Source organism: Procambarus clarkii, chromosome 76, assembly GCF_040958095.1.
Source record: "Procambarus clarkii isolate CNS0578487 chromosome 76, FALCON_Pclarkii_2.0, whole genome shotgun sequence".
NCBI classification, from domain to species: domain Eukaryota; kingdom Metazoa; phylum Arthropoda; class Malacostraca; order Decapoda; family Cambaridae; genus Procambarus; species Procambarus clarkii.
This window is the reverse complement of record NC_091225.1, coordinates 25,442,699-25,459,797: the sequence shown is the minus strand read 5'-3', so window position 1 is coordinate 25,459,797 and position 17,099 is coordinate 25,442,699. Positions and strand designations below refer to the sequence as shown.

General features: G+C 50.0%; 1 protein-coding gene across 1 annotated transcript; it reads right to left on the bottom strand.

Annotated features, from left to right (window-relative positions):
• Nucleotides 1-5,713: 5,713 nt before the first annotated feature.
• Nucleotides 5,714-16,620, bottom strand: LOC138357248 (collagen alpha-1(XXIV) chain-like). The gene is made up of 3 exons (XM_069313910.1): nt 16,603-16,620; nt 15,235-16,274; nt 5,714-5,987 (listed from the first exon to the last, which is right to left on the bottom strand). The coding sequence occupies exons 1-3, from the start codon at nt 16,618-16,620 to the stop codon at nt 5,714-5,716; spliced, it is 1,332 nt and encodes a 443-aa protein (XP_069170011.1).
• Nucleotides 16,621-17,099: the final 479 nt, after the last annotated feature.

Below are 17,099 nucleotides of genomic sequence, written 5' to 3'. Positions count from 1 at the left end.
GGGAGATCAAAGACGCCATCACAATCTTCCCTTCCTCCCCCCCCCTTCCCCTCCTCCTCTGAGTCTTCCTCCTCTCCTCCAAGTCTGTCTTGGCTTCCCAAGGTCCTCCTCCAAGTCTTCCTCAGATCCTTTAATTCTTCCTTCTCTCATCCTCCTAAACTTGCTCCTTTTCTTAAGCGTTCTTCCGCCTGTTCCTTCATCTTATCTTTTTTCCTCTCTTTGTCATTCCTTGTCCTCCCACTTCCGGGGTTCTCTGTCTCCTCACCCCCCCCCCACCTCTTTCTCCTCCTCCTCCCCCACCTCTTCTTCCCCATCTCTCTCCTGTGTGCCACCATAAATACACAACAACCACATTGACCACAGAAGACCATTCCATAACCATTGGTCAATTCCAGAGTGACTATTGTACCTGGTTGATACCTGGTTGATGGGGATGTTCTACTCCCCAAGCCCGGCCCGAGGCCAGGCTTGACTTGTGAGAGCTTGGTCCACCAGGCTGTTGCTTGGAGCGGCTCGCAGCAGGCCCACATACCCACCACAGCCCGGTTGGCCCGGAACTTTTTTTTTAGAAAACTATCTAGTTTTCTCTTGAAGATGTCCACGGTTGTTCCGGTAATATTTCTTATAGTTGCTGGGAGGACGTTGAACAACCGCGGACCTCTGATGTTTATACAGTGTTCTCTGATTGTGCCTATGGCACCTCTGCTCTTCACTGGTTCTATTCTGCATTTTCTTCCATATCGTTCACTCCAGTACGTTGTTACTTTACTGTGTAGATTTGGGACCTGGCCCTCCAGTATTTTCCATGTGTATATTATATGGTATCTCTCTCGTCTCCTTTCTAGTGAGTATATTTGAAGAGCTTTGAGACGATCCCAATAATTTAGGTGTTTTATCGCGTCTATGCGTGCCGTATATGTTCTCTGTATTCCCTCTATTTCAGCAATCTCTCCTGCTCTGAAGGGGGAAGTGAGTACTGAGCAGTACTCAAGACGGGACAACACAAGTGACTTGAAGAGTACAACCATTGTGATGGGATCCCTGGATTTGAAAGTTCTCGTAATCCATCCTATCATTTTTCTGGCTGATGCAATATTTGCTTGGTTATGCTCCCTAAACGTTAGGTCGTCGGAATCATTATTCCAAAATCCTTTACATGCTGTTTTCCTACTATGGGCAGATTTGATTGTGTTTTGTACCCTGTATTATGTTTCAGATTCTCATTTTTGCCGTACCTGAGTACCTGGAATTTATCACTGTTAAACATCATGTTATTTTCTGCTGCCCAATCGAAAACTTTGTTAATATCTGCTTGTAGTTTTTTAATGTCTTCAGCAGAGGTAATTTTCATGCTGATTTTTGTGTTATCTGCAAAGGATGACACGAAGCTGTAACTTGTATTTTTGTCTATATCTGATATGAGAATAAGGAACAGCAGTGGTGCAAGGACTGTACCTTGAGGTACAGAGCTTTTAACTGCGCTTGGACTCTATTTTATTTGAGTGACTGTTACTCTTTGTGTTCTATTCGACAGGAAATTGAGTATCCAACGTCCTACTTTACCAGTTATTCCCATTGACCTCATTTTGTGTGCTATCACTCCATGGTCACATTTGTCGAATGCCTGTGCGAAATCTGTGTATACAACATCTACATTCTGTTTTTCTTCTAATGCCTCAGTGATTTTGTCGTAGTGGTCAAGTAGCTGTGAGAGGCACGATCTTCCCGCTCTAAATCCATGTTGGCCTGGGTTGTGAAGGTCATTGGTCTCCATGAAACTAGTGACCTGACTCCTGATCGCTCTCTCAAATACTTTTATTATGTGGGACGTTAGTGCAATTGATCTATAATTCTTTGCCAATGCTTTGCTCCCTCCCTTGTGTAGAGGGGCAAAGTCTGCTGCTTTAAGCGCATCTGGTATCTCCCCCGTGTCAAGCTCTTCCTCCACACTATACAGGAGTGCCTGTGCTACTGGCACTTTGCGTTTCTTTATAAATATTGAATCCATGAGTCTGCACCCGGGGCTGAGTGCATGGGCATATTGTCAATTTTACTTTCAAAATCTGCCACGCTCGTGTTGATATCAGTTATATTTACAGGGGTTTGGATATCACGCATAAAGAAGTTGGCCGGATCTTCCACTTTCATGCTGTGTATCGGAGTGCTAAACATGTCCTCATACTGCTTTTTTACGATTTCGCTAATTTCTTTGTCATCCTCCGTGTATGAACTTTCACTTGTAAGAATAGGTCCAATACTGGCAGTGGTTTTCGCTTTTGATTTAGCATATGTGAAGAAATATTTTGGGGTTTTCTTTATTTCTTGAGTTGCTTAGTGTTCTAGTTGCCTTTCTTCACTCTGATACGAATGCTTCAGTCTCTGTTCGATTTCTTCAATCTCCCTGTTTAAATTATTCCTTCTTTGTATGGAAAGTTGCGTCTGCTTAAGCATTTCCGTTAATTTCTTCTTTCTTTTGTAATGTCGTCTGCGTTCTCTTTCTACATTGGACCTCTTTCTGGCTTTCCTCAAAGGAACATGTTACAGATAGACTTCATATGCTTCAGAAGTCAGTTTTTCTATTCCTTGTGTAGGATTTTTATTACTTAGAACATTTTCCCATTAAATGTTTGTAAGTTCCCTGTTTATTTTCTCCCAGTCTATCCTTTTATCATTAAAATTGAATTTATTGAATAGCCCTTCTAGCTTGTTGTTTCTCTTGGGCCTACTGCCGTTATTAATGTAAGTTTGCACTTCAATGAGCTTGTGGTCCGAGTACGTAGTGTCTGAGACAGTAATGTCTCTGATTAGCTCCTCATTGTTCGTGAATATCAGGTCCAGCGTGTTTTCGTTCCTAGTTGGTTCTGTAATCTGCTGACTGAGCGAGAATTTGTCACAGAATCTCAGTAGTTCTCTGACCTGTGATTGGTTATTTCCAGGTTAACTTCCTGCTATAATGTTATTCTTTACTATTCTCTATTTTAAACTGGGTAGATTGTAGTCTCCAAGGAAGATGATATCTGGTACTGGGTTTGCTAGGTTATCAAGGATATTCTCTATTTTGTGGATCTGTTCAGTGAATTCCTCAACTGTTGCATCTGGCGGTTTGCATATTAAAATAATAAGTAGATTTATATATTCTACCTTGATTCCAAGTACCTCTACCACCTCATTGGACGAGTTCAGGAGCTCTGTGCATGCCAGCTCCTCTTTAATATACAGACCTACTCCTCCACTTGACCTAATTACTCTGTCACATCTATATAGATTATAGTTTGGGATCCAGATTTTACTATCCATTTGGTCTTTTGTGTGGGTTTCTGTAAATGCACCAAATATTGAGTTCGAGTCTATTAGAAGGCCATTTATGAACTTTGTTTCTTGATTTTGATGTTAGACCTTGTATGTTTGACCTTGTATGTTAGACCTTGTATGTTAGACCTTGTATGTTAGACCTTGTATGTTTGACCTTGTATGTTTGCAAATATGAATGGTTTCCCATATTGAGTCTCACTTCTGGTGGCCTTTGGTAGTTCTCCCCCCAATCTACCCAGGTCCAGGGTGTGCAACCCGTTCTCGCACTTGCTTATAGTCAATATTGGCTTATTTAATAAGTGCATTTGTGACATACTAATTGATTGTGAATATTTTAGTTTACCTTGAAAAGCTTCATAGAAAACACCGACCTCACCTAACCTTCTTAGTATGTTAAGATAAGCATCTTATTGCTTCTTAATTACAATTATTACTTAACCTATACCGTTGATAGGTTAAGTAATAATTGTAAATAAGAAGCAATAACATGCTTATCTTAACATACTAAGAAGGTTAGGTGAGGTCGGTGTTTTCTATGAAACTTTTCAAGGTAAACTAAAATATTCACAATTAATTAGTATGTCACATATACACTTATTAAATAAGCCAATATTGACTGTAAGCAAGTGGGAGAACGGGTTGGGGTGTGTTATTGTCTTTCCCTGTGGGCTCAATATTGGCACTCGTCTCACTCTTACTAAGGAAGACCTTCCTTACTTAAGAAGATAGTAAAGAAATCTGCAAGACGAGGTCTTAGTCTTCATGAGGCAACTGTCGTTAATGATGAATTACTTGCATTCAAGTATCACGCTTGGGTTTATATTCTTGGGGAGGAAATGCAGAATAGAGCCAGTGGAGAGTAGAGGTGCCATAGTCTTGACATCAGAGATCCACAGCTGTTCAACACCCCTCCCAGAAGTCATTAGAAATATTGCCGGAACAAAGGTGGAAGTATTCAAGAGGCACTTAGATAAGTTCTTGCAAGAAGTGCCGGACCAACCAGGCTGTAGTGGATATGTGGGCCTGTGAGCCGCTCCAAGCAACAGCCTGGTGGACCAAACTCTCACAAGTCATGCCTGGCCTCGGGCCGGGCTTGGGGAGTAGAAGAACTCCCAGAACCCCATCAAACAGGCTAACCTCTTTGTAAACCAGTATTTACCCAGGTCTTTCGTGATTCTAACCGTTTACAATGTAAATCATTTAAATGTTACTGCTAGCAGGGAGCCGGTCGGCCGAGCGGACAGCACGCTGGACTTGTGATCCTGTGGTCCCGGGGTCGATCCCGGGCACCAGCAAGAAACAATGGGCAGAGTTTCTTTCACCCTATGCCCCTGTTACCTAGCAGTAAAATAGGTACCTGGGTGTTAGTCAGCTGTCACGGGCTGCTTCCTGGGGGTGGAGGCCTGGTCGAGGACCGGGCCGCGGGGACACTAAAAGCCCCGAAATCATCTCAAGATAACCTCAAGATAAGATAGCAAGAAAGGTTCAAGTCAGTATAAAGTATTCAACAAAGAGAAAGATGTAGACTCCATCTTGGTTATCTTGAGATGATTTCGGGGCTTTAGTGTCCCCGCGGCCCGGTCCTCGACCAGGCCTCCACCCCCAGGAAGCAGCCCGTGACAGCTGACTAACACCCAGGTACCTATTTTACTGCTAGGTAACAGGGGCATTCAGGGTGAAAGAAACTTTGCCCATTTGTTTCTGCCTCGTGCGGGAATCGAACCCGCGCCACAGAATTACGAGTCCTGCGCGCTATCCACCAGGCCACGAGGCCCCCCTGTGTCCATTGAGGAAGAAATAGTGAAGAAGCTAATTCAGTATATAGTTTTAATAGCTCAGTATTACATTATTTATGTAATAGTCATGAAAATTGGCTTATAGAAAGTAAAATGAGGCTGCATTGGTAACCACTTTTACACTGTCAGGCTACACTGAGAGCAGTGTCTTCCACTGTCAGACTACACTGAGAGCAGGGTCTTCCACTGTCAGGCTACACTGAGAGCAGTGTCTTCCACTGTCAGGCTACTCTGAGAGCAGTGTCTTCCACTGTCAGGCTACACTGAGAGCAGGGTCTTCCACTGTCAGGCGACACTGAGAGCAGTGTCTTCCACTGTCAGGCGACACTGAGAGCAGTGTCTTCCACTGTCAGACTACACTGAGAGCAGGGTCTTCCACTGTCAGGCTACACTGTGAGCAGTGTCTTCCACTGTCAGACTACACTGTGACCAGTGTCTTCCACTGTCAGACTACACTGAGAGCAGTGTCTTCCACTGTCAGGCGACACTGAGAGCAGTGTCTTCCACTGTCAGACTACACTGAGAGCAGTGTCTTCCACTGTCAGACTACACTGAGAGCAGTGTCTTCCACTGTCAGACTACACTGAGAGCAGTGTCTTCCACTGTCAGACTACACTGAGAGCAGTGTCTTCCACTACACTGAGAGCAGTGTCTTCCACTACACTGAGAGCAGTGTCTTCCACTACACTGAGAGCAGTGTCTTCCACTACACTGAGAGCAGTGTCTTCCACTACACTGAGAGCAGTGTCTTCCACTACACTGAGAGCAGTGTCTTCCACTACACTGAGAGCAGTGTCTTCCACTACACTGAGAGCAGTGTCTTCCACTACACTGAGAGCAGTGTCTTCCACTACACTGAGAGCAGTGTCTTCCACTACACTGAGAGCAGTGTCTTCCACTGTTAGACTACACTGAGAGCAGTGTCTTCCACTGTCAGACTACACTGAGAGCAGTGTCTTCCACTGTCAGACTACACTGCTCTCAGTGTCTTCCACTGTCAGACTACACTGAGAGCAGTGTCTTCCACTGTCAGGCGACACTGAGAGCAGTGTCTTCCACTGTCAGACTACACTGAGAGCAGTGTCTTCCACTGTCAGACTACACTGAGAGCAGTGTCTTCCACTGTCAGACTACACTGCTCTCAGTGTCTTCCACTGTCAGGCGACACTGAGAGCAGTGTCTTCCACTGTCAGACTACACTGCTCTCAGTGTCTTCCACTGTCAGGCGACACTGAGAGCACTGTCTTCCACTGTCAGGCGACACTGAGAGCAGTGTCTTCCACTGTTAGACTACACTGCTCTCAGTGTCTTCCACTGTCAGGCGACACTGAGAGCACTGTCTTCCACTGTCAGGCGACACTGAGAGCAGTGTCTTCCACTGTCAGACTACACTGCTCTCAGTGTCTTCCACTGTTAGACTACACTGCTCTCAGTGTCTTCCACTGTCAGGCGACACTGAGAGCAGTGTCTTCCACTGTCAGGCGACACTGAGAGCAGTGTCTTCCACTGTCAGGCGACACTGAGAGCAGTGTCTTCCACTGTCAGGCGACACTGAGAGCAGTGTCTTCCACTGTCAGGCGACACTGAGAGCAGTGTCTTCCACTGTCAGGCGACACTGAGAGCAGTGTCTTCCACTGTCAGGCGACACTGAGAGCAGTGTCTTCCACTGTCAGACTACACTGAGAGCAGTGTCTTCCACTGTCAGACTACACTGAGAGCAGTGTCTTCCACTGTCAGACTACACTGAGAGCAGTGTCTTCCACTGTCAGGCGACACTGAGAGCAGTGTCTTCCACTGTTAGACTACACTGAGAGCAGTGTCTTCCACTGTCAGGCGACACTGAGAGCAGTGTCTTCCACTGTCAGACTACACTGAGAGCAGTGTCTTCCACTGTCGGACTACACTGCTCTCAGTGTCTTCCACTGTCAGGCGACACTGAGAGCAGTGTCTTCCACTGTCAGGCGACACTGAGAGCAGTGTCTTCCACTGTTAGACTGACAACCATTGTGTAATACCTATTTATATCCTCATTTAAAATGACTTGTCTTTCTATATATAAAAAAATTATAGAGCAGTTTTTAACTCAAGTTCGAAGATATGTCGTTAAAAAGCTCAAGTCTAGAGCGGGGCGTGAACCTGAAAGATCTTAAGTTTTAAAGTTTTAAAAAAAAAATTCAGGATTTAAAGGGCCGTATCCACCCCTCCTTCTCCGGTGTTGCCAACTTCTTGCAAGATTTAAAGCACCGTCTCCTGCTACAGTGTTGCCAGCTCGCAATAATAAACAAACGACCGTGTCTGACCTTTAAGATGTTTGTGTTTGTGGCAGCGTGGTTAAGGGGGGGGGTAAGGGGGGGGAAGGGAGAGGGAAAGGGGGAGGGAAGGAGGGAGATAGATGCCAACAGGTGATAAAGAAGGAATTAGGGGAGACAGAGAGAGAGACACTGTGTGTGTGTGTGTGTGTGTGTGTGTGTGTGTGTGTGTGTGTGTGTGTGTGTCTGTGTGTGTGTGTGTGTGTGTGTGTGTGTGTGTGTGTGTGTCTGTGTCTGTGTCTGTGTCTGTGTGAGTCTGTGTCTTTGTCTGAGTGAGTGAGTAAGAGAACGAACTGTGGATAGAGATTTGGGGGGAAACTTGAGAAATTTAACTCAGGAGGGAGTATACTAAAAAGGTATACTCATGCTAACTGTGCAGGATGTATAGTGTATACTCTCAACAGTGATCACTGTACCACCACACAGTGTACACTCACAGTAGTGACCACTGTGGGAGTTGTTATCCTTAAGCCGGTTTATTTACAAGATTAATATTTTATTTCACGATCAATATTTGATTACAAGATTAATATATTTTCCCCAGTCAACCCTATTTAAAAATAAATTGAATGAATAACCTTCCCCGCTTGATGCTCTTTCAGGACCTATTACGAGTCAGTTTTTGCACATTAATGTGCTTGTGGGGCTCGCCATAGCCCGTGCTACTTGGAACTTTCTATTCCAGGTAGCGAATCTTAAACGACAGCCTGTGGTTTCTGAAATAGTAATGTCCCTGATTATTTCCTCTTTGTTTGTGATAATCTAAGAGTATTTATAGTCTTTGTTTGCACAGTAGCACAAGTGCTCAGTGTGGCACAGTAGCATGAGTGCTCAGTGTAGCGTGGCACAGTAGCACGAACGCTCAGTGTAGTGTAGAAGAAGAACTTGGACACTGGGGAGATTACAGAAGCACTTAAGTCCACTCCGTCCTCCTAAGGTTTCCCATCGACAAGAAAACTTAAGTCCATTTAAAGTAGTCTCTCCTAACCTACCAGAGGACCCAAAACAGAAAACGGGACAGTACGTCACTTTCGCCAGCCGCTTCCATTTTCTAGTACGACAATTTTTGGGTCTTGTGTAACGCATACGAGCGAAAAGCGACGTTCTTTGTAGGAGGACAGGTTGTAGGAGGACAAGTTGTGGGAGGAGAGGTTGTGGGAGGACAGGTTGTGGGAGGACAGGTTGTAGGAGGACAGGTTGTGGGAGGACAGGTTGTGGGAGGACAGGTTGTGGGAGGACAGGTTGTAGGAGGACAGGTTGTGGGAGGACAGGTTGTAGGAGGACAGGTTGTAGGAGGACAGGTTGTGGGAGGACAGGTTGTAGGAGGACAGGTTGTGGGAGGACAGGTTGTGGGAGGACAGGTTGTAGGAGGACAGGTTGTGGGAGGACAGGTTGTGGGAGGACAGGTTGTAGGAGGACAGGTTGTGGGAGGACAGGTTGTAGCAGGACAGGTTGTGGGAGGACAGGTTGTAGCAGGACAGGTTGTGGGAGGACAGGTTGTAGCAGGACAGGTTGTAGCAGGACAGGTTGTAGGAGGACAAGTGAGCAGAGCCATGGTTACAACCTACAAACCAGTTGCTCTAACAACATACAATTACAATTTTTAGAAAGAGTGATTAGGACTCTGAATCTCCTATTATAGGTAGAACAATGATCTTTTTTCAACCTAGGTCAACATGGATTTAGAGTAGGAACATTCTGCCTTTTCACACTATTAACAAAATCACTATGACAACCACTAACCACTATGACAAAATCACAGATGCATTAGAAGGAAAACCCAAGATGCAAACGTTGTATATACGAACTTTGCAAAGGCATATTCGAAGAGTAACAGTCAAACAAAATCAAGTCCAATTGATTTTGGACTTGATTTTGGACTTGGACTTTGTAAACAGCTCTGTACCTCAGGGCACAGTCCTAGTACCACTGCTTTTTCTCATTCTTATGTCAGATATAGACAAAAATACAAGGCACAGCTTAGTATCATCTTTTGCAGGTGACACAAAAATCAGAATGAAAATTACATCTGTAGTTTATCTTGAGATGATTTCGGGGCTTTTTAGTGTCCCTGCGGCCCGGTCCTCGACCAGGCCTCCACCCCCAGGAAGCAGCCCGTGACAGCTGACTAACTCCCAGGTACCTATTTTACTGCTAGGTAACAGGGGCATAGGGTGAAAGAAACTCTGCCCATTGTTTCTCGCCGGCGCCTGGGATCGACCCCAGGACCACAGGATCACAGGTCCAGCGTGCTGTCCGCTCGGCCGACCGGCTCCCTGTAGTAATTTAACAATTTCACACTGAATAAAGTCTTATACTGGGCAATGGAAAACAACATGATGTTTAAAAGTGATAAATTCGAGGTAGTTAAGTATGGGGTAAAAATTAGAAATACACAAAATACAGGGTACAAGACTATCAAATCTGCCCCTAATAGGAGAACATGTCAAGGATTTGGGAATAATGATGTCCGACGACCTAACGTTTAGGGAACATAACCAAGCAAATATTGCGACAGCCAGAAGACTGATAGGATGGATTACGAGAACCTTCAAATCCAGGGATCCCATCACAATGGTTGTACTCTTCAAGTCACTTGTGATGTCCCGTCTTGAGTACTGCTCAGTACTCACTTCCCCCTTCAGAGCAGGAGAGATTGCTGAAATAGAGGGAATACTGAGCACATATACGGCACGCATAGACGCGATAAAGCACCTAAATTATTGGGATCGTCTCAAAGCTCTCCAAATGTACTGACAAGAAAGGAGACGAGAGAGATACCAAATAATATACACCTGGAAAATACTGGAGGACCAAGTCCCAAATCTACACAGTAAAATAACAACATACTGGAGTGAACGATATGGAAGAAAATGCAGAATAGAACCAGTGAAGAGCAGAGGTGCCATAGGCACAATCAGAGAACACTGTATACATCAGAGGTCCACGATTGTTCAACGTCCTCCCAGCAAGTATAAGAAATATTACTTTCTTAAGATACAAGCTGCAACAAATAATTGACTTTTTCAAACAAACTTTTAGAGTTTCCTGCAAGAAGTACTGGACCAACCGGGCTGTGGTGGATATGTGGGCCTGCGGGCCGCTCCAAGCAACAGCCTGTTGGACCAAGTTATCACAAGTCGAGCCTGGCCTCAGGCCGGGCTTGGGGGGTGTACCCTTGTCAAAGGGCCACATGGGAAAGCTTAAGGGATAGTTGGTCGCAGATGAGGAACAGGAATAGGTTGAAAGGGGAGGATAGGCAGCCCGTGCAATACCTATCATCAACCTATTTGGGTCTCTTGGTCCTAAGTGTGTTTACCTTTTTACCCTCTTGAAGCTGAATGACCTACGTACTTAAACGGTCTCCTACTTGCCATCTCATTGCTGCTATCTTTCCCCCCAAAAGGGGCGTCAAGAACTACCTATTTTAAGACGGAGAGTAATACTGGAAGCAGTTCATCATATCACAGAGGAATTAAACTGTTACACTGTAGTTCAATGGAGTGTTTTGCGGCATTTACCAGTGGACGCCACGGAGTGAGGGGGACGCAGGGAGGACGCCACGGAGTGAGGGGACGCAGGGAGGACGCCACGGAGTGAGGGGGACGCTGGCAGGACGCCACGGAGTGAGGAGACGCAGGGTGGACGCCACGGAGTGAGGGGACGCAGGCAGGACGCCACGGAGTGAGGGGGACACAGGCAGGACGCCGCGGAGTGAGGGGACGCTGGCAGGACGCCACGGAGTGAGGGGACGCAGGCAGGACGCCACGGAGTGAGGGGACGCAGGCAGGACGCCACGGAGTGAGGGGACGCAGGGAGGACGCCACGGAGTGAGGGGACGCAGGGTGGACGCCACGGAGGGGACGCAGGCAGGACGCCACGGAGTGAGGGGACGCAGGCAGGACGCCACGGAGTGAGGGGACGCTGGCAGGACGCCACGGAGTGTGGGGACGCTGGCAGGACGCCACGGAGTGAGGGGACGCTGGCAGGACGCCACGGAGTGAGGGGACGCAGGGTGGACGCCACGGAGTGAGGGGGACGCAGGCAGGACGCCACGGAGTGAGGGGACGCAGGGTGGACGCCACGGAGTGAGGGGGACGCAGGCAGGACGCCACGGAGGGAGGGGACGCAGGGTGGACGCTACGGAGTGAGGGGGGCGCAGGCAGGACGCCACGGAGTGAGGGGACGCAGGGTGGACGCCACGGAGTGAGGGGACGCAGGCAGGACGCCACGGAGTGAGGGGACGCAGGCAGGACGCCACGGAGTGAGGGGACGCAGGCAGGACGCCACGGAGTGAGGGGACGCAGGCAGGACGCCACGGAGTGGGGGGACGCAGGGAGGACGCCACGGAGTGAGGGGACGCTGGCAGGACGCCACGGAGTGAGGGGACGCTGGCAGGACGCCACGGAGTGAGGGGACGCAGGGTGGACGCCACGGAGTGAGGGGACGCTGGCAGGACGCCACGGAGTGAGGGGACGCAGGGTGGACGCCACGGAGTTGAGGGGACGCTGGCAGGACGCCACGGAGGGGACGCTGGCAGAACGCCACGGAGTGAGGGGACGCAGGCAGGACGCCACGGAGTGAGGGGACGCAGGGAGGACGCCACGGAGTGAGGGGACGCTGGCAGGACACCACGGAGTGAGGGGACACTGGCAGGACGCCACGGAGTGAGGGGACGCAGGGTGGACGCCACGGAGTTGAGGGGACGCTGGCAGGACGCCACGGAGTGAGGGGACGCTGGCAGGACGCCACGGAGTGAGGGGACGCAGGGTGGACGCCACGGAGTGAGGGGACGCTGGCAGGACACCACGGAGTGAGGGGACGCAGGGTGGACGCCACGGAGTTAAGGGGACGCTGGCAGGACTGTCGGAAAATCCGACAGCATTTAATATATCATACAGATAATAGCTGTGTTGTATAAACAAGTTACCCATAGAAAACGTAACTTGTAGTGGAATTACCGTCTATAGAAAACGGGATATCATCACCACATACTATTATAATTCATCAGCTATTCTGCTGGGAATTATTCTTAAATACATTAGTCTTTGGACTTTACCATCATAAAAACATCTTATATAAATTAACTTAATTATCAATATTAAAGTAGAGTAAATGTGACCCTTCTATCACTTTCTGACATCTGGACAAGTAGGCCAGGCGTCAGTGAGTGAGGAAGGAGGGCGGCCATTGTTGTTTATTGAGACCAGAGGCTCACACGGGAGCAAATTCGGCTCCTGTTAAATTTACTTGGACGTAGTGTTATGGAAACCAAAGGTGTACCATTTGTCAACACGCTGTCTACAAATTCAAGTTAAGTGTCTATCCGGAACCCGTTTATCATTCATTTATGGCCATTAATGTCAGGATATAGGGTGACCCGGTTAGATCACGTGGAAGCCTCAAACTAAAGGTAATTAAGCCAGGTCTTTAATGTTCCATGTACAGTTTTCTCTGATATAGCTTGTCATATATAGGATTCTGGCTTCACAGTTAGCGCCCTTTTGACAGGTCAAGACGAGGATGCAAGATTTGTGCACCAGTTACTGGGTGATATGGAAGCTACCTCAAAGAGGATAATTTGGTGTCTACACCCTAGTTATACCTGGTGGACTAGTCTGCTGTACTATAAGATAAGGAACCTCTTCAATGTTTAATAATGTGTAGTTAATACTGTAGTTTGATTGGCTGCATATATATTAATTTAATAACCCCCCCTAATGTGTAAAGGATCGATTTGTGAGATTGAGATTATTGCAGAAATACAGTCCACTTAACATTATACAAATTGCTATCGAAGTATATAAATTAACGTAAATATAAATTCATATAAATTAAATAAATATAAATCTCACAGGTCGGTTCCCACAAGGACGCCACGGAGTGAGGGGACGCTGGCAGGACGCCACGGAGTGAGGGGACGCAGGGAGGACGCCACGGAGTGAGGGGACGCAGGGCAGGACGCCACGGAGTGAGGGGACGCAAGGTGGACGCCACGGAGTGAGGGGACGCTGGCAGGACGCCACAGAGTGAGGGGACGCAGGGAGGACGCCACGGAGTGAGGGGACGCAGGGCAGGACGCCACGGAGTGAGGGGACGCAGGGTGGACGCCACGGAGTGAGGGGACGCAGGGTGGACGCCACGGAGTGAGGGGACGCAGGCAGGACGCGACGGAGTGAGGGGACGCAGGGTGGACGCCACGGAGTTGAGGGGACGCTGGCAGGACGCCACGGAGTGAGGGGACGCTGGCAGGACGCCACGGAGTGAGGGGACGCAGGGTGGACGCCACGGAGTTGAGGGGACGCTGGCAGGACGCCACGGAGTGAGGGGACGCTGGCAGGACGCCACGGAGTGAGGGGACGCAGGGTGGACGCCACGGAGTGAGGGGACGCAGGGCAGGACGCCACGGAGTGAGGGGACGCAGGGTGGACGCCACGGAGTGAGGGGACGCAGGGTGGACGCCACGGAGTGAGGGGACGCAGGGTGGACGCCACGGAGTGAGGGGACGCAGGGCAGGACGCCACGGAGTGAGGGGACGCAGGGTGGACGCCACGGAGTGAGGGGACGCAGGGCAGGACGCCACGGAGTGAGGGGACGCAGGGTGGACGCCACGGAGTGAGGGGACGCAGGGTGGACGCCACGGTAGCGCACATTCTCAACATGGGTTAGATAAGAAACTATAAACACACACCTAGTAATAGACGAGAACAAGCGAGAGAACCCACATCCCCACCTACACCCCACCCACATCCCCACCTACACCCCCACCTACACCCCCACCTACACCCCCACCTACACCCCCACCCACACCCCCACCCACACCCCCACCTACACCCCCCACCTACACCCCCACCTACACCCCCCACCTACACCCCCACCTACACCCCCACCTACACCCCCACCTACACCCCCACCTACACCCCCACCCACATCCCACCTACACCCCCACCTACACCTTACCTACACCCCCACCTACACCCCCACCTACATCCCCACCTACACCCCACCCACATCCCCACCTACACCCCCACCTACACCCCCCACCTACACCCCCCACCTACACCCCCACCTACACCCCCACCTACACCCCACCTACACCCCACCTACACCCCCACCCACATCCCCACCTACACCCCACCTACACCCCCACCTACACCCCCACCTACACCCCCACCTACACCCCCCACCTACACCCCCACCTACACCCCCACCTACACCCCCACCTACACCCCCACCTACACCCCCACCTACACCCCACCTACACCCCCACCCACATCCCCACCTACACCCCCACCCACACCCCACCTACACCTACCCACACCCAACCTACACCTACCCACACCCCACCTACACCTACCCACACCCACCTACACCCCACCCACACCCCACCTACACCCCACCTACACCCACCCACACCCACCTGTGTCCCAACCACCTCTCTCTCCACCTCTACACACACCAATCACCTATTCAGTGTGCGTGTGTTTATATATAGTCCGGCACATATGGCGTTACGAAAGTTACATATATTTCGTGTAATGTAATCATATAGAATTCCTATACATGTAACTCCAGTTGATGTACACTCAGTCAATTGTTTAATTTCAGGTTGGTTGTGTAGGCGACTTCTTGCTGAGTTTCATCTGTCTTCGTCTTGAGTGAGTACGCAAAGGGGGAGATATGGCTCTGTCGAAGGGTAACTCTGAGGTTACAGGCCAGATACAATCCAGGTTATCTCCAGTTTGTGCCGAGGATCATTGTTTATCATGGAGGGAAGAGTGTTTTTCTGTGAAGTGCTTCGGCTATGTCATTATAACCGATCTTTTACATCATTGGTGAAGGTCAGGTTGGGTTGGGCCAACGAAGACCCACCTCCTAGCCCACCTTTTCCCCTCGCCCTAAGACCCACCTGCAGGTAGACGCCCCTAAGACCCACCTGCAGGTAGACGCCCCTAAGACCCACCTGGCCCCTAAGACCCACCTGCAGGTAGACGCCCCTAAGACCCACCTGCAGGTAGACGCCCCTAAGACCCACCTGCAGGTAGACGCCCCTAAGACCCACCTGCAGGTAGACGCCCCTAAGACCCACCTGCAGGTAGACGCCCCTAAGACCCACCTGCAGGTAGACGCCCCTAAGACCCACCTGCAGGTAGACGCCCCTAAGACCCACCTGCAGGTAGACGCCCCTAAGACCCACCTGCAGGTAGACGCCCCTAAGACCCACCTGCAGGTAGACGCCCCTAAGACCCACCTGCAGGTAGACGCCCCTAAGACCCACCTGCAGGTAGACGCCCCTAAGACCCACCTGCAGGTAGACGCCCCTAAGACCCACCTGCAGGTAGACGCCCCTAAGACCCACCTGCAGGTAGACGCCCCTAAGACCCACCTGCAGGTAGACGCCCCTAAGACCCACCTGCAGGTAGACGCCCCTAAGACCCACCTGCAGGTAGACGCCCCTAAGACCCACCTGCAGGTAGACGCCCCTAAGACCCACCTGCAGGTAGACGCCCCTAAGACCCACCTGCAGGTAGACGCCCCTAAGACCCACCTGCAGGTAGACGCCCCTAAGACCCACCTGCAGGTAGACGCCCCTAAGACCCACCTGCAGGTAGACGCCCCTAAGACCCACCTGCAGGTAGACGCCCCTAAGACCCACCTGCAGGTAGACGCCCCTAAGACCCACCTGCAGGTAGACGCCCCCAAGACCCACCTGCAGGTAGACGCCCCTAAGACCCACCTGCAGGTAGACGCCCCTAAGACCCACCTCCAGGTAGACGCCCCTAAGACCCACCTGCAGGTAGACGCCCCTAAGACCCACCTCCAGGTAGACGCCAGCCCCACCCTTCACCTCGTCCCACTATTACTGCAAATTGTGGTGTCTTTCATTTGCACAAATCCTCGCCAATTTTTAAACCTTTTTTGGGGGGGCCATTTCGCATAAACTTTTGTGCAAATTCCCATTTTTTTGGTTTTAATTTCTTATAATCCTCACATATTCTTTTTTCGCCTTCTTGGCTAATTCTTCAGGGAATTATGGTAATTTATTTTATTGGGCTTTATTGTTCTCGGTGTCTCCTTCGTGGGGTTAGGAATTCTCTTTAATCTCGCCCGGTTGAAATTCTCTTTGGCTTTGGCACCCGTGGCGATTTTCTTGATTATATCCTGTTTGTTGTGGATGGTGGCACCGTGGATGGTGGCACCATGGATGGTGGCACCATGGATGGTGGCACCATGGATGGTGGCACCATGGATGGTGGCACCATGGATGGTGGCACCGTGGATGGTGGCACCGTGGATGGTGGCACCATGGATGGTGGCACCGTGGATGGTGGCACCGTGGATGGTGGCACCGTGGATGGTGGCACCATGGATGGTGGCACCGTGGATGGTGGCACCATGGATGGTGGCACCGTGGATGGTGGCACCGTGGATGGTGGCACCGTGGATGGTGGCACCATGAAGGGATGGTGGTACCATGGATGGTGGTACCATGGATGGTGGTACCATGGATGGTGGCACCATGAAGGGATGGTGGTACCATGGATGGTGGCACCATGAAGGGATGGTGGTACCATGGATGGTGGCACCATGAAGGGATGGTGGCACCATGAAGGGATGGTGGCACCATGGATGGTGGCACCGTGGATGGTGGCACCATGGATGGTGGCACCATGAAGGGATG

Coding starts and splice junctions, on each gene's coding strand:
- LOC138357248 (XM_069313910.1), bottom strand. Junction 5,988..15,234: donor ACCAATGATGTAAAAGATCG/GTTATAATGACA, acceptor CACTGCTCTCAG/TGTAGTGGAAGACACTGCTC.